At 47.3% G+C, this 24,214-nt stretch overlaps 1 protein-coding gene and 1 long non-coding RNA gene across 2 annotated transcripts; one reads left to right on the forward strand and one right to left on the reverse strand.

The window, feature by feature from the left end:
* Nucleotides 1-5,020: 5,020 nt before the first annotated feature.
* LOC125548547 (uncharacterized) lies at nt 5,021-5,876 on the reverse strand. The gene is made up of 3 exons (XR_007301115.2): nt 5,856-5,876; nt 5,364-5,420; nt 5,021-5,071 (listed from the first exon to the last, which is right to left on the reverse strand). It is a non-coding gene; the product is annotated as an uncharacterized LOC125548547 (long non-coding RNA).
* Nucleotides 5,877-23,303: 17,427 nt separating this feature from the next.
* LOC147981857 (uncharacterized) lies at nt 23,304-23,855 on the forward strand. Its single transcript, XM_087517228.1, has one exon. The coding sequence runs from the start codon at nt 23,304-23,306 to the stop codon at nt 23,853-23,855; it is 552 nt and encodes a 183-aa protein (XP_087373354.1).
* The last annotated feature ends 359 nt before the right edge of the window (nt 23,856-24,214 follow it).

The raw sequence follows: 24,214 nt of genomic DNA on the forward strand, positions 1-24,214 counted from the left end.
GCTGCGAGAGCAGCCTCCTTTAACTCCATGATTACGGAGCTCGCTTGGCTTGAGCTGCCCCTCTCTGACCGTCTCTTTACTTGGACCAACAAGCGCACCCCCCGACCCTTGCTCGGCTTGATCGGGTGTTTTTCGACACCGGATGGGATGCCCTCTTCCCGGACTCCTCGCTCTGTTCGCGCCCTCGGGCCACTAGCGATCACGCCCCCCTCGTGGTCACCGCCTCCTCGAAAATCCCGGCCTCCACTCGCTTCTTCTTCGAGACAGCGTGGCTGACTGACCCCCTCTTCCTCCCCACCACCCTGCCTTCCTGGACGGGGAGCCGCCGTGGCCGGGACGCGGCCGGGGACCTGGCCTCTCATAAGAAGGCTTTCCGGTCCGCGGCCAAGACTTGGAAACGGCAACACCGTTACGTTCCCACTTTTAGTAATGACTGTGTTTTTCTGATTGATCTTCTGGATTTCTTGGAAGAATGTCGATGCCTTTCTATAGATGAGGCCTCCCTCCGTGTCGACGCAACTCGTGCGTTGGATGCTGCTGTTCGGCGTCAAGCTGCCTACTGGAAGATGCGGGGCAAGTGCAAGGGGGTGCGCGACGGCGATGAGAACACGCGTTTCTTCCACGCGAACGCTTCTCAACGCCAGCGCACCAACTGCATCCGCGTCCTCGACGTCGGTGGAGCTCACGTCATGGGGCATGCAGAGAAGGCCGAGGCCCTTTTGGGCTTCTACTCCGGCCTTCTGGGCCGTGTGACAGCGCCCATTTGGCGCTTTGATGTGGAGGCCCTGTACGGCTCCGCCCCCCGCGTCCACGGGCCCTCTCTGGTGGCCCCCTTCGGCCCCGAGGAGGTCAAGCAGGCCGCCTTCTGCCTCGACCGCACGAGCGCCCCGGGCCCTGATGGGTTGGGGCCTGCTTTCTACCGCGCGGCCTGGGCGATGGTCGGCCCTGACGTCTGCCGCCTGATCGATGCGGTGCATGCCGGCACGGCGCGCCTGGACGGGATCAATCGGGCATTCATCGCCCTGCTCCCGAAGAAGGCGGGGGTGCCGCCGCCGGGATCTTTCCGGCCCGTCTCCCTTCAGAACGCTGATGTCAAGATCCTCTGCCGCAGCCTCACCTCTAGGCTGCAGCAGCAATTCAGTTCTATCATCGATGAGGATCAGTCTGGCTTCATCCCCGGGCGAAGCATCGCCGAGAACTTCGTCTACGCTGCTGAGATGGTGCAGTGCTATTTCACGAGGGGGGGCCCCACCCTTGTGCTCAAGCTCGACTTCGCCAAAACCTTCGACAGCATCAACTGGGCGAGTCTGCGTGTGATCATGCTGGCGCGTGGGTTTCCCGAGCTCTGGTGTGACTGGATGGGCGCGATCTTCCACTCTTCGTGCTCCGCCGTGCTCCTCAACGGCGTCCGGGGGAAGTGGTTCCCCCTCCGCTGCAGGCTGCGCCAGGGGGACCCCGTTTCCCCGTACCTCTTCCTCCTTGTCGCCGACGTGCTCCAAAGGTTGATTCGTCGGGACACCTTGATGCGACTCCCGTTGGTGGACGGGGACCGCCGCTCGTTCTGCAGTACGCCGACGACACGCTGATCATCATGCGCGCTTGTCCGCGCGCGGCGGCGCGGCTCCGCTCCACACTCGATGACTTCGCTGCTGCCACCGGCCTCCTCATCAACTATTCCAAGAGCACTCTGGTTCCGATGAGCATCGATGACGACACCCTGGCCGCAGTCGTCGCGGCAGTTGGATGCAAGGTGGAGGGGTTCCCGCAAACCTACTTGGGGCTCCCTCTGTCGTGCTCCAAGCTGTCGCTCGCGGACTTCCACTTCATCATCGCCAAAGTGGATCGGTACCTGGCCGGCTGGCGTGCTCGCCTGCTCTCTCCGGCTGGGCGGCTCGTGCTTATCAACGCAGTCTTGGATGCCCTCCCGTCATATGCTATGGGTGCGCTCAAGCTCCCCAAGAAGGTGGTCGCCGCGCTCGACTCCCTGCGCCGGGCTTTCCTGTGGAATGCTGTTGATCGCGCGTCTGGGGCGCAATGCCTCGTCGCTTGGGATTGGGTGTGTCGTGCGAAGGCGGAGGGCGGTCTGGGGGTCCACGACCTTGCCTTCCAAAATGACTCGCTCCTGCTGAAGGTCCTCCACAGACTCCACACTTTGCCCCTCTCCAGGTGGGCGTCGTGGGTCTGGGCCTCGCTCGGTGAGAGCCTACTCCTGGATGCGCACGGCTCCTCGCTGGCCGGCGAGCATTGGGCTCACCTCCGGAGTCTCGTGCCTCTCTACCGATCGCTTTCCCGAGTCGTCGTCGATGACCGGCGTATGACCGCCTTTTGGGAGGATCACTGGCTGCCCTGTGGCCCCTTGCGATGTGCCTTCCCGGCACTTGCCTCCCATGCCTGCACGGAGGTGTCGGTCTGGGCGGTCCGCACTATTGGGCTTGACGCGGTCCTGGTGCCGCGGCTCCCCGTCGCGGCCTCTAGGGAGCGCCTCCTCTTGCTCCCTCTCATTGCGCAGAGGACCATCGGTCCCTGGTGCTGTGCGCGAAGCCGAAGGGGCAACTGGCCTCCAGTCAGGTCTATGGCCTCCTCCGCCTCGGCGGCGAGGTTGCCGAGACTGCCGCCTTCCTTTGGAGTTCCCGGGCTCCCTCCAGAGTACAGTTCTTCGCCTGGCTGCTTGCTCTTGAGCGGATCCATACCCGCGACAACCTGCTGAAAAAGCACATCGTGGAGCCGCACGATTCGGCCTGCCCTGAGTGCGGTGCTGCGCTCGAGACTCCTGATCACTTGATCTTCGGGTGCCCCTACGCTCAGGCATTCTGGTGTGCCCTGCGTCTCTCCACCGCGGGAGCGACGGTCCGTGCCCTGCACCACTTTGACGTCTCCGGGGCTGTCGGTGCGGCGTCGCCACATGCCTTCACCATGTTATGCTGCTGGCATCTTTGGAAGCGGAGGAATGCCACTACTACAAATCCACATTTTACCTAGGGCCATATACCCTAGGTGAAAAACCATAGGGAAAGACATTACCTAGAGCTTGCCCTAGGTAAAGAACCCTAGGTATAGTATAGTCGGTAAAGAGCTCTTTCCCTAGAGTGCGTGAGGTAAGCTCTAGGGAAACCATCTTTACCTAGGGGCACAAACCTTAGGGAAAGATTGTGGGGTCCATCTAAATTATGCCAGGGTTCGATCCTTCTACTTCTTCAGGCACAACCTCCTCCCGTAACCTCCTCTGGCGCTCCCGCGGGCGGCAGGGGAGGAGCCCTAGCCACCGGCCGCCTCTCCACCTCTCCTCTCCTCCTCCTCCCGCCGCCGCCAGAGGGCGCGCCCGGGCGAAGCCCGCCCGGCGCCGGCGGCGGCGGGGCGTCTTCATCGCCTCGTTCGGGAGGGCTGGCGCGGGCCGGCCGACCTGGATCTGGTCACGGCGTTCTCGCGGGGCGCCGCGGCGCGGCCCCTCATCGGCGCAGGGCGCGCGGGTGTGCGGGTGGCGTGATGGGCTGCTCCTCGGTGGTGCTCGGCTGGTGTGGTGACGGCGACGGCTCGATCCAGATCCGGTTGGGGCGGCCTGCGGGCGGTGGCGGCCTCGTCCTTCCCCTCCTCTTGTGGGATGGGCCGGGGGGAGGGGATGGCTGCCGGCGCCCCAGCCAAAGCTGACCTCGCGGCGGCAACGCTTTGGGGTCGGCCGACGGCTCGTGGTTCCGGTGGTGCGTGCCCGGCGGTTTGGCGACCCGTGCACGAGGGATGGAGGTCTTCAATCAAATCTGGGTGAAAACCTGCTATTGGCGATTGCCAAGGCCGGCGATCGCGACGCTTCTGCGTCGTTCCCTTCCTGAAGGCATCGTCGTGGAGAAGTTTAAGGCCACTCTCTGCTACCTCCGGGGGAAACCCTAGATCAGTAGATCGGATGACGGCGGCTCTCTGGTGTCGTTCCCCCCTGGGGGCGTCATTCTTGGAGGCGCACACGGGCTCGAGGGACTAGAGGACGGTGACTTTGGTGGAGCGGTGCTTCATCTTACACATTGATGGTGGCGGATCTCGGCGGCGTGGCGCTGTGGAGACTCGGCGTCTGATGCGCGGAGATGGACTCGTGCAGGAGGTGGAAGCTGTCTGGCATCACGGTGGCGTTGATGGCAGATAGGCCTGGCAAGGTCGGTGCAACAGTACAGCTCTGAAGATGGATTGGTGGCAGGCGGCTGCGGCGGCCTCATACCCGGCAGGGGTCCTGGTTGAGAAGCACGCCGGACTGGTGGGTGCCCATACCAGGCAGGCGTCCTGGGTGGGACCTCAAGTCTTTAGATGTTTAGGTTTGGCTGCATGGTCTGTTTGGTATTAGGCCCAGACTTTCAGCGCCCCTACATCAACTGGATAGGGATAGCGACAGTTGTTGCTTGTTTTGGTGGCTTTAGACTTAGTGTTGTATGACTCTGTACGGTCTTGTGTCAATAATTAATAAAATGGCCGTATGCATCGCCCAGATGCAGAGGCCGGAGGTCGTCCTCCTTTTCTAAAAAATAATAATAATAAAATTCTAAATTATGCCATCCCACAACTTTCCCTAGAGCTCTTTCCCTACCAGATGTTTAAACAATATCCTAGGGATACATCATATTCATACCTTTCCTGTACAAAGATGCAATTTGAATATAAATTAAAATTCATATATACCATAATTCAAATAATTAAATTCAAAGCAATATTTCAAATTTATAAATCACATCCAAAATTCATCATATACATCAAATTCATAATGAATGAACACATACATCAGATACATGGTCAACTTAAAACCAAATTCAAAAAAAAGCTATAGCTGAAGTTAGTTATTGCAAGTAGAACACCTTGACCAATATGTACAAGCAATGTTGGTCACGCTGAGTAACAAAAAAAACTTGTTACAACATGCTATCTATACATGCACCCAAAATCATTAACTATCAAGAGGTTGCCTTCCCAGGAGGGACAAAGCTGAGTGAATTAGTTCCAGATGCATTATCAATAAAAATCCAACCATCCCTTCAACACCTGCGCCAGGCTCCAGATTCAAATCTTGGGGAGAAGCATCCAAAGTGACATTATGGTCCTGAAATTATGTTGACAAGCAGTTTAGCACATAGTTATGAGGCTTGAATATTCTGGTAGAATTTTGGTAGCATGATCATAATTTGCACAATATGGACAGGAGAATGTAATCCCTCCCCACAGCCCACATAGCCCTGGCAATGAAAATATATGATCATGCTTCGCACGGAAGCAGCAGAACCACATATCACCACACATAACGCTTTGCACATCACAGAAGCATGCATTTGAACATCAGAATTGCAGGAATATACAAAGTTTGTATAATCCAAAGTTAATTTCAGAAAACTTACATGATCTGCATGTTCCTGAGCACACAAATTTAGTGGTTCTTGGCTCGTTTCAAGGATCTGCAAGATAAGGGCCCGGTTGTGAAAACATACACGGGCATGCTCATGTAAATCAACTTGTACATTACCCGTGTCTCAAATAGATTAAAATACATACATGGCCAGTTAAGTGATGTGTTCCGTATACACTACTCAGATCATGCTTACCCTGTTCTACAGGAAAAACGTACCAAAGGAAAGGATAGCTCTATGGATTAGTGTTCCCCTAGTTCTGTAAAGTTTCAGCTGAATTTGAGCTGCAGAAAATAGCAGAAAAGAAACTATGCAATCAAAATATACTAAATCTATTGATATGGTATTCATAGCTCCCAATTACAATAACAAAGGTAAAAAAATTTGCTAACACTCCATTAGATGTTGATTTTATGCATGGAAACGAATTTAAGCAAATCATCACTCTAAAATCTATAACCGACAGAAGCAAAATGGTCTTACATCCGTGCAAGAGCTCCCCCCCTATGAGACGCATGTACATATACTGGTGAATCTGCATCCCAAGTTGATGTTGCTTCTCCAAGCTAGAAAACAACAATGTAGTCTCTAAACAATCCTTGGTACCTTTAAATCACGAAAACATTCAGTCAGGAAATATGTTTTAAGTTAACAAAAAGGTAGTGCAGGAGAGACGACTACCAAGGATATCATTCCAAGTCATAGCAACTGAGAACTTAAAACTGAAATGGGATCATTAGAAGGAAGATTGTTCCAGCAACCATCACAATTTCCCTCAAAAGAGAGGATAAAAGAGTACCTATCAACAACTTTGGTTGCTTTGCCCACACAAACAATCAACAATCTAGTTGCCATAGTATCCAGGGCACTAGCATGCAATGGCGGAGCTTCATGGGGGCAAACATGGGCGGTCGCCCCCCAGCGAAAAGGATTTTTTTTAGTACCAGGTAGTAGTACTGCACACTACAACCAATAAGGCACAGTTATCACATCCTTCTCACGCTCTGCATCAGAGACAAACAAGCAGCGACCCAATACTGTAGCTCGTCTTCTGCTCTTTTGTCTAGCGCGGACTTTGCGACCGGCGACGCGTGAGCATGGGGTCAGGGAACCACGACACAGACCACTAGAGCTTGCCGGCGTTGGGCCAGATGCCAGAGGCTGGTGCTTAGAGCTCCTGGGCTCCTCTAGTCACGGTCGTGCTTAGGCATCAGGCCACTGCCAGCGTTGTGTAAAAGTGAGGTTGTGAGCAGCAAGACCAGTCTAGCCTCCCTCTTCCAACTGGGAATTTAATCCTGCTATACTGAAGTCCAACTCTTATGATTACACCTTTTCAGTGTAGATTCTTGCATGTTTCATCTTAACTAGTTGTAGTTCTAATTAAAAATTGTTGTTTAGAGACGTAATTGTTGTTTAGAGACGTAATGGTTAAAAGAAAGACCATTGATTTAACATTTTCTACAACAAGTGCCGAGCCTGTATTTTCTACTCTGAAGATTAAGATGACAATGCTACGTAGTAATATGTTGGAAGATGATTTACTATCCAGTAGCTTGTGTTAAGCACATAGAGTAAAATCACAGCCAAGAATTTCTTATGCAATTTAGGAGCGGAAAGAAACAAAGAGCTGATCTTTAGTGATTAAGTCAATACTCCATATTTAATTAGTATTTTGGTTCAGTTTTATTTGTTACCAAGTAGCTTATATATAATTAATGTTAGAAATGTATTTTGTCTAATGTGGATAAGATCAATGTAATTATCTATGTTCTCAGTATTTTGCAAAATCTAACTTGTTTAAGTGGACGGCGTTCGTGAGCGTCTGCGAACGGAAAAAATAAACTAACATGGTTGTTAAAGTAACAAAGATAGTGCAATTTTTGCTTCGTGGATATGCAGACGCTGTCCGCTTGCATCCCTTATAGTCGTATGATTTTGTATTTGATTTTTTTTCTTTGCCCCTCCTTAGATTTCTTTCAAGCTCTGCCACTGCTAGCATGGCCAACCTGCATCATAGATTGGCGAACGCTTTGAGGCAGGGGTGAAGGAGACCTAATTTAGTCGAAATTTTTGGCACTGCGCGCCCTTTCTCCCTTTGCTATCTCACTGCAGAATGGGCCCTGGGGATAAAAGGCGCGCGCGTCGACGCGGGATGCCACCTCTTTGTGTTTTTTCGGGGTGGATGGTATGCACGTGGCACCAAGACTTAGAAAATTTTATTTTCCAGTTTTTTCTCAACAGAAATGTCTTTCCCTAGAGGGATGCTGTTCATTACTTTTCTTTCCCTTGAGGAGATTAATAAGCTCTAGGTAAAGGCCTTAGCCCTAGGTAAATCATGGATTTCTAGTAGTGTGCGGTGGTATTCCGGCAGGAATCCCCCTCACTCACTGCTACGCTGAAGGCTTGCGTAGCCGGTTCCCCCCTGACGATCGTGGCCACATTGACGTATGGCTCGGTGTCCTGCATCTGTAAAAGTGTGTGTGTGTGTGTGTGTGTGTGGGGTGTGTGTGTGTACTATAGGGGAGCTGTTCCCCGTCCCCGCCCTCCTGCTGCTGTATTGTGCTGCCTAAACAGGCTCCATATATATATTCAGGTGGGGGAGTTCTCTCCCCCCCCCCCCCCCCCCCCCCTTGAAAATTCAAAAAAAAGTCTTATTTGTTTGCAATCACAATCTATTCATGCCCTGCATTGTTGCTGTTGTAATCCCCAACTGTATGTCAAATAAAAAATGCATTTGCATTCAAATCCTGGGGTAATACTATCTGGCGGACAGAGAGTGCCAAGCATTTGCTGGAAGAAGAGATGTCACTGTCTGTCCCCTCACCTGTATGGCCCCAGAAGAAACCTGCACGCTGATCTGGCTTAAACATGCTCCCTACCCTGCTAAAAATTGTTGCTGACGAGCCCTGTGTGCGCGTGCGAGGCCTGCAGAAGTGGTATCTGAATTTTTCTGTCAAAACTGATCTTGTAGTATGTTTTTTTTTGGCATTCTAAATATGACCTAAGAGCAAGTCTAGCAGAGTTGCGATATCAGCCTGATCTCCATAATAACCGTCAATATGATGACTTTGGAGCTGTGTATTAGTTACGGAGATGGGTTCGAGCGTGCTCAAAACACAAAAGACCTAGATGATTTTTTTTAAATGGGACCAAAAGATTTGCCTCGTGTCATTAATTAAAGAGAGCTAACAAGTTTTCAGAATAAACAGGAAACAAAGGCCAAAGTGGCCAATATAAGGGATTACTCTCTCGGGATTAAATCACGTAGGTTCTTGGCGCCCGCCGTTACACAACTCTTTAGCTCACCCTTTATCTTGTCGACGATTAGCGAGGGCATGGAGCTCTTCTTGCGGAAAACATGTGCATTTCTTTCGTTCCAGATCTCCCATGAGACTAGCATGATGATGGACGACATTATCTTCTTCCGCGCCCCATTGCGCCCTAACACCGAGGACCGCCACTCCTTTATCGAGCCCAAGGCTGCCCACTCCTCGAGGTGAAGTTCCTCAAGCCCGAGCCGCTCCTTTATCATTCGCCATATCCGAAGGGAATGTCTACATCCAAAAACAAGGAGAGTTGTTGCTTCGTTTTGTTGCTTACATATTTGGCGTGTCTCACAATTAGGCCACCCATCGCCGCTCAAGCCTACCCGTCATCAAAACGCGGTCTTGAATGACAAGCCAGACAAAGAATTTCCAAGTTGTTAGATAATAACGAGATAAAAGAGACACGAGAGCACACAGATTTTTACATGAAAACTCTTGTGGGAGAAAACCACGGATGCACGAAGACGCAATCACTATGAGGAGGAGTATTACAAGCACGAGACGACAGAGCGTCTGAGGTGCGACTACATGGGGTATATAAGAGGGGCAAAACATAGGAGTCCTTGTAGGACAAGTAAACGAGTTGTACTCGTACGCGTCGACGCCAACGCAAAAGCCCACACCGGTTGTACTACGTCTAGTCCAACCCGGTACTAGAATTTGGATCACAATTTAACAATCTCCACCTTGAGCCAAATTCCCTCCAGTAGTCGAAGAAAGCGAATAACTCCATCCAAATCAGCATAAACACCTTGTGCGTCAAAGTCCATAGGACTAGTGAGAAATACCAACTAAGCCTGAGCAAAGCTCAAACTTATTGGTCGGAACTGGCTTTGTCATCATATCAGCAGGATTATCATGAGTACTTATCTTGCATACCTTCAAATCACCTTCAGCAACAACATCTCGAATATAGTGATATCTGACATCAATGTGCTTTGTTCTCTCATGATACATTGGATTCTTTGTAAGATATATAGCACTTTGACTATCACTAAATACGGTAGGGCAAGATGAGTCTCCACAAAGCTCAGTGTACAAACCTCTCAACCAGATAGCTTCTTTGCATGCCTTAGAAATAGCCATATACTCGGCATCAGTAGTGGAACAAGCCACAATAGACTGCAAAGTTGCTCTCCAACTCACAGCACAACCACCAATGGTGAAAACATAACCTGTGAGTGATCTTCTCTTATCAAAATCACCAGCAAAATCAGAATCAACAAAACCAACAAGTCCATCTCTAGATTTCCCAAACTGTAAATAAGCATTAGAAGTACCACGCAGGTATCTGAAAATCCACTGAACTGCTCTCCAATGCTCTTTTCCAGGATTAGCCATGTATCTACTGACAACACTCAATGCATATGATAAATCCGGACGAGAACAAACCATGGCATACATAAGTGAACCAACTGCACTTGAATAGGGAACTCTAGACATGTACTCAATATCGGCATCTGACTTAGGACATAAAGCTGATGATAATTTGAAGTGTGCAGCTAACGGAGTACTCACCGGCTTGGCATTATGCATATTAAAACGACGAAGAACTTTATCAATATATCCCTTCTGACTTAGATACACTTTTCCAGACGGTCTATCTCTGGATATTTCCATGCCAAGTATTTTCTTTGCTGCACCCAAATCCTTCATCTCAAATTCATTACTCAATTGCTTCTTTAGTTCATTAATCTCTGACATACTCTTTGCAGCAATAAGCATATCATCAACATAAAGGAGCAAATAAATAATTGAACCTTTGACAGTTTTCAAATAAACACTGTTGGGGAACGTAGCAGAAATTCAAAATTTTCCTACGTGTCACCAAGATCTATCTATGGAGAGACTAGCAACGAGGGGAAGGAGAGTGCATCTACATGCCCTTGTAGATCGCTAAGCGGAAGCGTTCAAGAGAACAGGGTTGATGGAGTCGTACCCGTCGTGATCCAAATCACCGGAGATCCTAGTGCCGAACGGACGGCACCTCCGCGTTCAACACACGTACAGCCCGACGACGTCTCCCACGCCTTGATCCAGCAAGGAGAGAGGGAGAGGTTGAGGAAGACTCCATCCAATAGCAGCACAACGGCATGGTGGTGATGGAGGAGCGTGGCAATCCTGCAGGGCTTCGCCAAGCACCACGGGAGAGGAGATAGAGAAGGAGGGCTGCACCAATGAGAGAGATCAAATCGCGTGTTATGAGCAGCCCCTATGCCTCACTATATATAGGGGAGAGGGAGGAGGGTGCGCCCCCTCTAGGGTTCCCACCCCTAGGGGGGGCGGCAGCCCTAGATGGGAAAGGGGAGGCGGCCAAGAGGAGGTTTCCCTCCCCCCCCAAGGCACCTAGGAGGTGCCTTCCCCTTGTGGGACTCTTCCCTCCTTAAAACCCTAGGCGCATGGGCCTCTTGGGGATGGTGCCCTTGGCCCATGTAGGCCAAGGCGCACCTCCCACAGCCCATGTGGCCCCCCGGGGCAGGTGGCCCCACCCGGTGGACCCCCGGGACCCTTCCGGTGGTCCCGGTACAATACCGATGACCCCGAAACTTATCCCAATGGCCGAAACAGGATTTCCTATATATAAATCTTTACCTCCGGACCATTCCGGAACTCCTCGTGACGTCCGGGATCTCATCCGGGACTCCGAACAACATTCGAACTTCCTTTATAACCCTAGCGTCATCGAACCTTAAGTGTGTAGACCCTACGGGTTCGGGAGACATGCAGACATGACCGAGACGTTCTCCGGTCAATAACCAACAGCGGGATCTGGATACCCATGTTGGCTCCCACATGTTCCACGATGATCTCATCGGATGAACCACGATGTCAAGGACTTAATCAATCCCGTATACAATTCCCTTTGTCTATCGGTATGATACTTGCCCGAGATTCGATCGTCGGTATCCCGATACCTTGTTCAATCTCGTGACCGGCAAGTCTCTTTACTCGTTCCGTAACACATCATCCCGTGATCAACTCCTTGATCACATTGTGCACATTATGATGATGTCCTACCGAGTGGGCCCAGAGATACCTCTCCGTCACACGGAGTGACAAATCCCAGTCTCGATTCGTGCCAACCCAACAGACACTTTCGGAGATACCCGTAGTGCACCTTTATAGTCACCCAGTTACGTTGTGACATTTGGTACACCCAAAGCATTCCTACGGTATCCGGGAGTTGCACAATCTCATGGTCTAAGGAAATGATACTTGACATTAGAAAAGCTTTAGCATACGAACTACACGATCTTCGTGCTAGGCTTAGGATTGGGTCTTGTCCATCACATCATTCTCCTAATGATGTGATCCCGTTATCAACGACATCCAATGTCCATGGTCAGGAAACCGTAACCATCTATTGATCAACGAGCTAGTCAACTAGAGGCTTACTAGGGACATGGTGTTGTCTATGTATCCACACATGTATCTGAGTTTCCTATCAATATAATTCTAGCATGGATAATAAACGATTATCATGAACAAGGAAATATAATAATAATCAATTTATTATTGCCTCTAGGGCATATTTCCAACAGTCTCCCACTTGCACTAGAGTCAATAATCTAGTTCACATCGATATGTGATTAACACTCAAGGTCACATCCCCATGTGACTAACACCCAAAGAGTTTACTAGAGTCAATAATCTAGTTCACATTTACCATGTGATTAACACTCGATGAGTTCTGGGTTTGATCATGTTATGCTTGTGAGAGAGGTTTTAGTCAACGGGTCTGAACCTTTCAGATCCGTGTGCGCTTTACAAATCTCTATGTCATCTCCTAGATGTAGCTACCACGTTCTATTTGGAGCTATTCCAAATAACTGTTCTACTTGGAGTTATTCTAAATTGTTGCTCCATTATACGTATTCGGTATCTCTACTCAGAGCTATCCGGATAGGTGTTAAGCTTGCATCGACGTAACCCTTTACGACGAACTCTTTTACCACCTCCATAATCGAGAAAATTCCTTAGTCCACTAGTTACCAAGGATAACTTTGACCGCTGTCCTGTGATCCATTCTTGGATCACTCTTGTACCCCTTGACTGACTCATGGCAAGGCACATTTCAGGTGCGGTACACAGCATAGCATACTGTAGAGCCTATGTTTTAAGCATAGGGGATGACCTTCGTCCTTTCTCTCTATTCTGCCGTGGTCGAGCTTTAAGTCTTAACTTCATACCTTACAACTCAGGCAAGAACTCCTTCTTTGACTGATCTATCTTGAACACCTTCAAGATCATGTCAAGGTATGTGCTCATTGAAAGTACCATTAAGCGTTTTGATCTATCCTTATAGATCTTGATGCTCAATGTTCAAGTAGCTTAATCCAGGCTTTCCATTGAAAAACACTTTCCAAATAACCCTATATGCTTTCCAGAAATTCTACGTCATTTCTGATCAACAATATGTCAACAACATATATTCATCAGAAATTTTATAGTGCTCCCACTCACTTCTTTGGAAATACAAATTTCTCATAAACTTTGTATAAACCCAAAATCTTTGATCATCTCATCAAAGTGTACATTCCAACTCCGAGATGCTTACTCCAGTCCCTAGAAGGATTGCTGGAGCTTTGCATACTTATTAGCATCTTTCAGGATTGACAAAACCTTCCGGTTGTATCACACACAACCTTTCCTCAAGAAAAATCGTCGAGGAAACAATGTTTTGACATCCTATCTGCAAGATTTCATAAATAATGCAGTAATCGCTAATATAATTCCAACAGACTCTTAGCATCCCTACGAGTGAGAGAGTCTCATCGTAGTCAACTCCTTGAACTTGTCGGGAAACTTCTTAACGACAAGTCGAGCTTTCTTAATGGTGACATTTACCATCATTGTCCGTCTTCCTTTTAAAATCCATCTATACTCAACAGCCTCACGACCATCGAGCTGTTCTGTCAAAGTCTACACTTTGTTTCCATACATGGATCCTCTCTCGGATTTTATGGCCTCGAGCCATTTATCGGAATCCGGGCCCACCATCGCTTCTCCATAGCTCGTAGGTTCATTGTTGTCTAGCAACATGACTTCCAAGATAGGATTACGCACCACTCTGAAGTAGTACGCATCCTTGTCATCCCACGAGGTTTGGTAGTGACTTGATCCGAAGTTTCATGATCACTATCATAAGCTTCCACTTCAATTGGTGTAGGTGCCACAGGAACAACTCCCTGTGCCCTGCCACACACTAGTTGAAGAGACGGTTCAATAACCTAATCAAGTCTCCACCATCCTCCACTCAATTCTTTCGAGAGAAACTTTTCCTCGAGAAAGGACCCGATTCTAGAAACAATCCCTTATTGCTTTCGGATCTGAGACAGGAGGCATACCCAACTGTTTTGGGTGTCCTATGAAGATGCATTTATCCGCTTTGGGTTCGAGCTTATCAGCCTGAAACTTTTTCACATAAGCGTCGCAGCCCCAAACTTTTAAGAAATGACAGCTTAGGTTTCTCTAAACCATAGTTCATACGGTGTCATCTCATCGAAATTACGTGGTGCCCTATTTAAAGTGAATGTGGTTGTCTCTAATGCCTAACCCATAAACTATCATGGTAATTAGATAAGAGACATCATGGTATGCATCATATCCAATAGGGTGCAGTTATGATGTTCGGACACACCATCACACTATGGTGTTCAGGCTGTATCAGTTGTGAAACAATTTCCACAATGTCTTAATTCTTTGCCAAACTCGTAATTCAGATATTCATCTCTATGATCATATCATAGATATTTTATCCTCTTGTCACGACGATCTTTCAACTTCACCCTGAAATTACTTGAACCTTTCAATAATTCATACTCGTGATTCATCAAGTAAATATACTCAACATTTACTCAAATCATCCGTGAAGTAAGAGCATAACGATATCCACTACATGCCTCAGCACTCATTGGACTGCACACATCAAAATGTATTACTTCCAGCAAGTAGCTTTCTGGTTCCATTTTACTGAAACCGAGGCTTTTAGTCATCTTGCCCATGTGGTATGATTTGCATGTCTCAAGTGATTCAAAATCAAGTGAGTCCAAACGGTCCATTTGCATGGAGTTTCTTCATGCACACACACCAATAGACATGGTTCGCATGTCTCAAACCTTTCAAAAACGAGTGAGTCCAAAGATCCATCAACATGGAGCTTCTTCATGCGTTTTATACCGATATGACTTACGTGGCAGTGCCACAAGTAGGTGGTACTATCATTACTATCTTTTGGCATGAACATGTGTATCACTACGATCGAGATTCAATAAACTATTCATTTTAGGTGCAAGACCATTGAAGGTATTATTCAAATAAACAGAGTAACCATTATTCTCCTTAAATGAATAACCGTATTGCGATAGACATAATCCAATCACGTCTATGCTCAACGCAAACACCAAATAACAATTATTTAGGTTTAACACCAATCTCGATGGTAGAGGGAGCGTGCGATGCTTGATCATATCAATATTGGAAACACTTCCAACACATATCGTCAGCTCACCTTTAGCTAGTCTCCGTTTATTCCGTAGCTTTTATTTCGAGTTGCTAACACTTAGCAACCGAACCGGTATCTAATACCCTGGTGCTACTAGGAGTACTAGTAAAGTACACATCAACACAATGTATATCCAATATACTTCTATCGACCTTGCCAGCCTTCTCATCTACCAAGTATCTAGGGTAATTCTGCTCCAGTGGCTGTTCTCCTTATTACAGAAGCACTTAGTCTCGGGTTTGGGTTCAACCTTTGGTTTCTTCACTAGAGCAGCAGCTGAATTGCCGTTTCATGAAGTATCCCTTCTTGCCCTTGCCCTTCTTGTAACTAGTGGTTTCACTAACCATCAACAATTGATGCTCCTTCTTGATTTCTACTTTCGCGGTGTCAAACATCGCGAATATCTCAAGGATCATCATATATGTCCCTGATATATCATAGTTCATCACGAAGCTCTAGCAGCTTGGTGGTAATGACTTCGGAGAAACATCACTATCTCATTTGGAAGATCAACTCCCACTTGATTCAAATGATTGTTGTACTCAGACAATCTGAGCACAAGCACAACAATTGAGCTTTTCTCCTTAGTTTGTAGGCTAAGAAAATCATCGGAGGTCTTATACCTCTTGACGTGGGCACGAGCCTGAAATCCCAATTTCATCCCTCAAAACATCTCATATGTTTCGCGACGTTTCAAAAAGGTTTTCGGTGCCTCAATTCTAAACCGTTTAACTGAACTATCACGTAGTTATCAAAATGTGTATGTCAGATGTTCGCAACATCCACAGACAACGTTCGAGGTTCAGCACACTGAGCGGTGCATTAAGAACATAAGCCTTCTATGAAGCAATGAGGACAATCCTTAGTTTACGGACCTAGTCCGCATAATAGCTACTATCAACTTTCAACTAATTTTTCTCTAGGAACATATCTAAACAGTAGAACTATAGCGTGAGCGACGACATAATTTGCGAATACCTTTTGACTATGTTCAGGATAATTAAGTTCATCTTATGAACTCCCACTCAGACAGACATCCCTCTAGTCATCTAAGTGATTACATGATCCGAGTCAACTAGGCCGTGTCCGATCATCACGTGAGACGGACTAGTCAACGTCGGTGAACATCTTCATGTTGATCGTATCTACCATACGACTCATGCTCGACCTTTCGGTCTTCTGTGTTCCGAGGCCATGTCTATGCACATGCTAGGCTCGTCAAGCTAACCCTAAGTGTTTTGCATGTGTAAAACTGTCTTACACCCATTGTATGTGAACGTAAGGATCTATCACACCCGGTCATCACGTGGTGCTTCGAAACGACGAACTTTAGCAACGGTGCACAGTTAGGGGAGAACACATTCTTGAAATTGTAAAGAGGGATCATCTTATTTACTACCGTCGTTCTAAGTAAATAAGATGCAAAAACATGATAAACATCACATGCAATCAAATAATAGTGACATGATATGGCCAATATCATATAGCTCCTTTGATCTCCATCTTGGGGCTCCATGATCATCTTGTCACGTCATCGACATGCAAGTCGTGATTCCTATTACAAGAACATGATCAATCTCATACATCACATATATCATTCATCACATCCTTTTGGCCATATCACATCACATAGCATACCCTGCAAACACAAGTTAGACGTCCTCTAATTGTTGTTTGCATGTTTTACGTGGCTGCTATGGGTTTCTAGCAAGAACGTTTCTTACCTACGCAAAACCACAACGTGATATGCCAATTTCTATTTACCCTTCATAAGGACCCTTTTCATCGAATCCGATCCGACTAAAGTGGGAGAGACAGACACCCGCTAGCCACCTCATGCAAATAGTGCATGTCAGTCGGTGGAACCTGTCCCACGTAAGAGTACGTGTAAGGTCGGTCCGGGCCGCTTCATCCCACGATGCCGCCGAATCAAGATAAGACTAGTAACGGCAAGCATATTGAACAAAATCAACGCCCACAACTACTTTGTGTTCTACTCGTGCATAGAATCTACGCAATAGACCTAGCTCATGATGCCACTGTTGGGGAACATAGCAGAAATTCAAAAAATTTCTACGTGTCACCAAGATCTATCTATGGAGAGACTAGCAACGAGGGGAAGGAGAGTGCATCTACATACCCTTGTAGATCGCTAAGCGGAAGCGTTCAAGAGAACGGGGTTGATGGAGTCGTACTCGTCGTGATCCAAATCACCGGAGATCCTAGTGCCGAACGGACGGCACCTCCGCGTTCAACACACGTACAGCCCGACGACGTCTCCCACGCCTTGATCCAGCAAGCAGAGAGGGAGAGGTTGAGGAAGACTCCATCCAACAGCAGCACAATGGCGTGGTGGTGATGGAGGAGCGTGGCAATCCTGCAGGACTTCGCCAAGCACCACGGGAGAGGAGATAGAGAGGGAGGGCTGCACCAATGAGAGAGATCAAATCGCGCGTTATGAGCAGCCCCTATGCCTCACTATATATAGGGGAGAGGGAGGAGGGTGCGCCCCCTCTAGGGTTCCCACCCCTAGGGGGGGCGGCAGCCCTAGATGGGAAAGGGGAGGCGGCCAAGAGGAGGTTTCCCTCCCCCCAAGGCACCTAGGAGGTGCCTTCCCCTTGTGGGACTCTTCCCTCCTTAAAACCCTAGGCGCATGGGCCTCTTGGGGATGGTGCCCTTGGCCCATGTAGGCCAAGGCGCACCTCCCACAGCCCATGTGGCCCCCCGGGGCAGGTGGCCCCACCCGGTGGACCCCCGGGACCCTTCCGGTGGTCCCGGTACAATACCGATGACCCCGAAACTTGTCCCGATGGCCGAAACAGGATTTCCTATATATAAATCTTTACCTCCGGACCATTCCGGAACTCCTCGTGACGTCCGGGATCTCATCCGGGACTCCGAACAACATTCGAACTTCCTTTATAACCCTAGCGTCATCGAACCTTAAGTGTGTAGACCCTACGGGTTCGGGAGACATGCAGACATGACCGAGACGTTCTCCGGTCAATAACCAACAGCGGGATCTGGATACCCATGTTGGCTCCCACATGTTCCACGATGATCTCATCGGATGAACCACGATGTCAAGGACTTAATCAATCCCGTATACAATTCCCTTTGTCTATCGGTATGATACTTGCCCGAGATTCGATCGTCGGTATCCCGATACCTTGTTCAATCTCGTTACCGGCAAGTCTCTTTACTCGTTCCGTAACACATCATCCCGTGATCAACTCCTTGATCACATTGTGCACATTATGATGATGTCCTACCGAGTGGGCCCAGAGATACCTCTCCGTCACACGGAGTGACAAATCCCAGTCTCGATTCGTGCCAACCCAACAGACACTTTCAGAGATACCCGTAGTGCACCTTTATAGTCACCCAGTTACGTTGTGACGTTTGATACACCCAAAGCATTCCTACGGTATCCGGGAGTTGCACAATCTCATGGTCTAAGGAAATGATACTTGACACTAGAAAAGCTTTAGCATACGAACTACACGATCTTTGTGCTAGGCTTAGGATTGGGTCTTGTCCATCACATCATTCTCCTAATGATGTGATCCCGTTATCAACGACATCCAATGTCCATGGTCAGGAAACCGTAACCATCTATTGATCAACGAGCTAGTCAACTAGAGGCTTACTAGGGACATGGTGTTGTCTATGTATCCACACATGTATCTGAGTTTCCTATCAATACAATTCTAGCATGGATAATAAACGATTATCATGAACAAGGAAATAAATAATAATCAATTTATTATTGCCTCTAGGGCATATTTCCAACAAACTATCATAATTAGACCTTTTGAAACCTTGAGAGAGCATAAAGGTGTCAAATCTCTTGTACCACTGTCTCGGGGATTGCTTCCATCCATAAAGAGATTTCTTTAACTTACAGACAAGCTTTTCTTTTCCAGGAATAACAAAACCTTCAGGTTGTTCCATATAAATATCCTCTTCTAATTCTCCATGTAAGAATGCAGTTTTAACATCCAATTGTTCAAGCTCAAGATCATGCATGGCAACAATACTGAGTAAAGTGCGAATAGAGCTATGGTTCACAACAGGAGAAAAGACTTCGTTATAGTCAATACCTGGAATCTGACTATAACCTTTAGCAACTAACCTTGCTTTATATCTTGTCTCATCATTAGGAGAAACACCTTCTTTCCTCTTGAAAACCCACTTGCAACGAATAGGTTTCTTCTCTCTAGGTAATCTTACTAAATCCCAAGTGCCATTCTTTTCAAGTGATTCCATCTCATCATGCATAGCGGTCATCCACTTATTACTATCACTAGAAATAATAGCCTCGGAATATGAAGAAGGCTCAGCATTACCTTCAATTTCTTCTGCAACAGATAAAGCAAAAGAAACAATATTGCACTCTTCAATTAACCTGTCAGGTTTATTACTACCCCGTCTAACTCTGTCACGTGCAAGATTCCAACTGGGTGGAACAATAGGCTAATTTGGAGTGGGAGTGACATGATCATCATTAACGACGGGTTCATCATGTGCATCAACAATTTCATTACGAGATGTATCACCTGAATCAATAACATGCTCCACCTGAACAGTAGACTCCTGAACAATAGGCTGATGTTCACTCTCAACGGGAACATTAGTAGATGAAACATCATGTAACATAGCAGATTCATTAAAGATAACATTTCTGCTAATAACAACCTTCTGGGTTTCAGGATTCCATAATTTAAAACCTTTAACACCAGACTTATAACCAAGAAAGATGCACCTAACAGCCCTAGGCTCCAACTTTCCATTATCAACATGAGCATAAGCAGTGCAACCAAAAACTCTCAACTGTGAATGATCAGCAGGTGAACCAGACCATACCTCAATTGGAGTTTTCTTATTAAGAGCAATAGATGGTGAACGGTTAATGAGATAACAAGCAGTGGAAGCGGCCTCAGCCCAAAAACGCCTATGCAAACCTGCATTGGACAACATGCAACGGGCTCTGGAAATAATGGTCCTGTTCATACGCTCAGCAACACCGTTTTGTTGAGGAGTATAAGGAACGGTGTAATGTCTGACAATGCCTTCAGACTTGCAATAATTCTTAAATTGCTTAGAACAGAATTCCATACCATTATCAGTGCGAAGTATTTTTACCTTCTTTTCAGTTTGTCTTTCAATCATAATCTTCCACTCCTTAAATACTGAGAATGCTTCATATTTATGCTTCAAGAAATAAGGCCAAATTTTTCTCGAATAATCATCAATAATAGTCAGCATGTAACTAGCACCACCTAGTGACTTCTTGTGAGATGGTCCCCATAAATCAGAATGCACATAATCAAGAGTACCTTCAGTTGTATGAGTCGAAGTGTTGAACTTCACCCTCTTGTGTTTGCCGAAGATACAATGCTCACAAAATTTCAATTTACCAGGTTCATATCCATCAAGAAGACCTCGCTTATTTAACTCTGCTAAACCAAGTTCACTCATATGTCCAAGACGCATATGCCAAAGGTTAGCAGCATCACAATCAGAATTCTTTGAAACAACTGGAGTAGCGTTACCTGAAACTGTAGAACCTCGAAGGTAATAAAGACCATTGGTCGAACTTAAGTCACCTTTCATCACAACAAGGGAGCCTTTGGTGACCTTCAAAACACTATCTCCACCTGAATATTTGTACCCCTTTGCATCAAGGGCACTCATAGAAATAAGATTTCTCTTCATCTTCGGAATATACCGAACATCTGTCAAAGTTCTGATTATGCCATCAAACATCTTGATTCGAATAGAACCTATGCCATCAATCTTGCATGGTGAATTATCAAAACCCAAAACAGAACCAGCAGAAGTAGTGGAATCAAAAGTATTAAACCAATCTCTATGTGGACACATATGAAAAGTGCATGCAGTGTCAAGTACCCACTCATCATTGGTCTCAGCACATCCAGCAATAACGACAAGAGCATCATCGGAACTATCATCACGAGCAACGTTAGCAGAATTTTCACCTTGTTTGTTACCTTTCCTCTTTTCTTTATTCTGCAATCTGAAACACTCTGAGATGTCATGCCCGTCTCTCTTGCAATATCTGCAATATTTCTTGTCTCTGGATTGCGACCGGCCCCTGTGGCCGTTCTTACTTTTGCCTCTGTTTCCATTATTGGAGTTCTTCTCCTTTGTCCTGCCACGAACAGATAATCCCTCGGCTTGGGATGAACTTGAACCATCATGAGGCACCATTAGTTTCATCTTCTCCTTAGAGTTCAAAGCTTCATAAACTTCATTAAGCGTGAGAGTATCACGACTGTATAATATGGTGTCTCTAAAATTGGTATAAGAACTTGGCAGTGAACAAAGTAACATTAAAGCAGTATCTTCCTCTTCATACTTAACCTCCATTGCAGCTAGATCGGATATGATCTCTTTAAATTCTGAAATATGATTCAAAACATTACCTCCCTCGGGTAACCTGTGCAGGAATAATTTTTGCTTCAGATGCATCTTGCTGGTGAGATCTTTAGTCATGCAAATCCCTTCCAGCTTTAACCATAGAGCGGTGGCAGTTTTCGCGCTCAAAACTTCCTGCAAAATATTATTATGCAAATGGAGTTGAATTTGTGACAAAGCCTTACAATCAATTCTTCTCTCCTCATCAGTCCAATCCTGAATCCTTTGTTTCCCAAAATTATCCAGTGCTTCATCATAGTCAGACTGTACCAACAACGCCCGCATCTTGACTTGCCATAGGGTAAACCTTGTGTCACGGTCCAGCAGCGGAAGATCGTACTTCATGGATGCCATGAGTCGATAAATCTGTGTACACAAAGTAGTACAAGCCGGTAAAAAAATTCTTGACAGAATTTAATATGCGAAGCAAATATAACAGAGTAAATAGCACCTGGTAGTATCCTCGCAACACCAGTACCACGGAGGACTTGAGAAATCAATAGGATCTCGGAGAACGAGCTGATTTGTGGGAATTTCTCACGTACTAGAAGTAGTACTAATGTCTTCACGTGGAGACGTAGCAGTGTAAGCTTTCGGAGCCTCAAGATTTGACGAAGCAGCAGCAGCTACTTGGCGATGTTGCGGACGTAGCAGCTGCAGCGACAGACACCAATCACCTCGGGACTTGAAGCCGATTGCTTTGATTAGCACCTGCGGCAACTCGGCGGAGTAAACAAGGACGGCTTAGTCTTGAATTATATGACGCGTACGGACGGTACTCCCGTCCGACTCGGTGTCGTCTCGCAGCAGCAGCAGAAATCGAATTTGACGGATAGCGCTGCAGCGGTGGCGCACAGAACGTCAAACCCTAAACTCTCGTCTCGTATGAATCTGAACCTTAGCTCTGATACCACTTGTTAGATAATAACGAGATAAAAGAGACACGAGAACACACAGATTTTTACGTGAAAATCCTTGCGGGAGAAAACCACGGACGCACGAAGGCGCAATCACTATGAGGAGGAGTATTACAAGTACGAGACGACAGAGCGTCTAAGGTGCGACTACATGGGGTATATAAGAGGGGCAAAACATAGGAGTCCTTGTAGGACAAGTAAACGAGTTGTACTCGTATGCGTCGACGCCAACGCAAAAGCCCACACCGGTTGTACTACGTCTAGTCCAATCCGGTACTAGAATTTGGATCACAATTTAACACAAGTGATATCGTCCCCCCTCGTGCCTTCGGTAAGTTGAACATCCTGAAGCATGGTCCATGGACTGACGAATTCCTGGAGGTTGTCAAGCGAGAGGTCATTCTCCAAATTTATTTGACTTCCTTTATAGTTTTATTTTTGCGCTTGGAGAGCTCACCATAGTAGCCTACTCGTACCAACTTTGTTTTTTTGCGCTTGAGTACTTGTACTAACTAACGCGCGCAGTGAGAGGAAAGCAAGTCCGTGTCACCCGCGAAGTCGGACTCATGTTCCGAAATAGAATTTGGTTTGGCTTCTGCTTGCAGGCCAATTAGTGTACAGGTCCGTCGAGTCCCCACTTACTATTCTATTTCTACACTAATTAACTGTCCTCGCTTCGTTGATAGATCTGCGGCGTGTTTCCTTTGGAGATTAGATTTTGCTGCTTGCGGAAGCGGAGCCAATGGCAACAATGGCCGACGAGTGCATGGAGCACGCCCTGACCTTCGCCATCGAAAGCAGCACGACGGCCCAGCACTGGCTCGTCCCGCTTCCGTCCCAGCACCAAGGCGCGGCAGCATTGCAGCAGCAGCAGCAGCTTGGATCCGTCGGATACGACGTCGTTGACGCGGCAGAGGAGCTCGGCCGATCGGTCCTGCTCGTCGCGGAGGCCCTCTTCCTGCACGGCGTCCTCGGCGACGGCGATCTCCTGCGGCTCCTGTCGGCCATGCCCAATCCCGGTGACGCCTACCGCGACTGCGGTTTCGGAGGAGTCCCTGCGACAGCGGCGGAGGTGGCCGGCCTGGAGAAGCGTGTTTATCATCGTGTGGGAGGCCAGGGCGGTCCTAGCACGACGGACACGGGCTGCGTGATCTGCTTGGAGGACTTCGTGGCAGGTGACGAGATCGGGGTGATGCCGTGCTCGCACAAGCACGGCTTTCACCGGGGTTGCATCGCCGAGTGGCTCGGACGCAGCAACGCCTGCCCCCTCTGCCGCCACGCCCTGCCCTCCTAGCATAGCGACTTAATTAGGGCCTCTTTTCGGCGAAAAGTGGCTGCAGAGGCCGAGCTTCACTGAGCTCTATATACATTCCTCAGCCAAAATACCTTTTCCATAACTCAAAAAGATCTAAAATAATGTTTTCATGTAGACATATACTTAAAATATACGTGTACAAATTTTCATAAACATATGTATTCATATGTGATGTATACAAAAAAAGACAAATACACAGATTGAAATAGGCTTTTTCTTTGTTGTATTTGTGTCAGATTTTTGTCTTTTTTGTGTAGCATGCAAATGATCAAATTAGTTACTGAAAATTTATACATACTTAAAGAATATGCATATGTATTTGTACAAAACAAATTGGC

This window comes from Triticum urartu, chromosome 3A (assembly GCF_056163025.1).
Source record: "Triticum urartu cultivar PI428250 chromosome 3A, HENAU_Tu73, whole genome shotgun sequence".
Lineage (NCBI taxonomy): Eukaryota > Viridiplantae > Streptophyta > Magnoliopsida > Poales > Poaceae > Triticum > Triticum urartu.

What these genes read in the sequence shown, in the direction of transcription:
- LOC147981857 (XM_087517228.1), top strand. Translation starts at nt 23,304, where the DNA reads ATGGCAACAATGGCCGACGAGTGCATGGAGCACGCCCTGACCTTCGCC.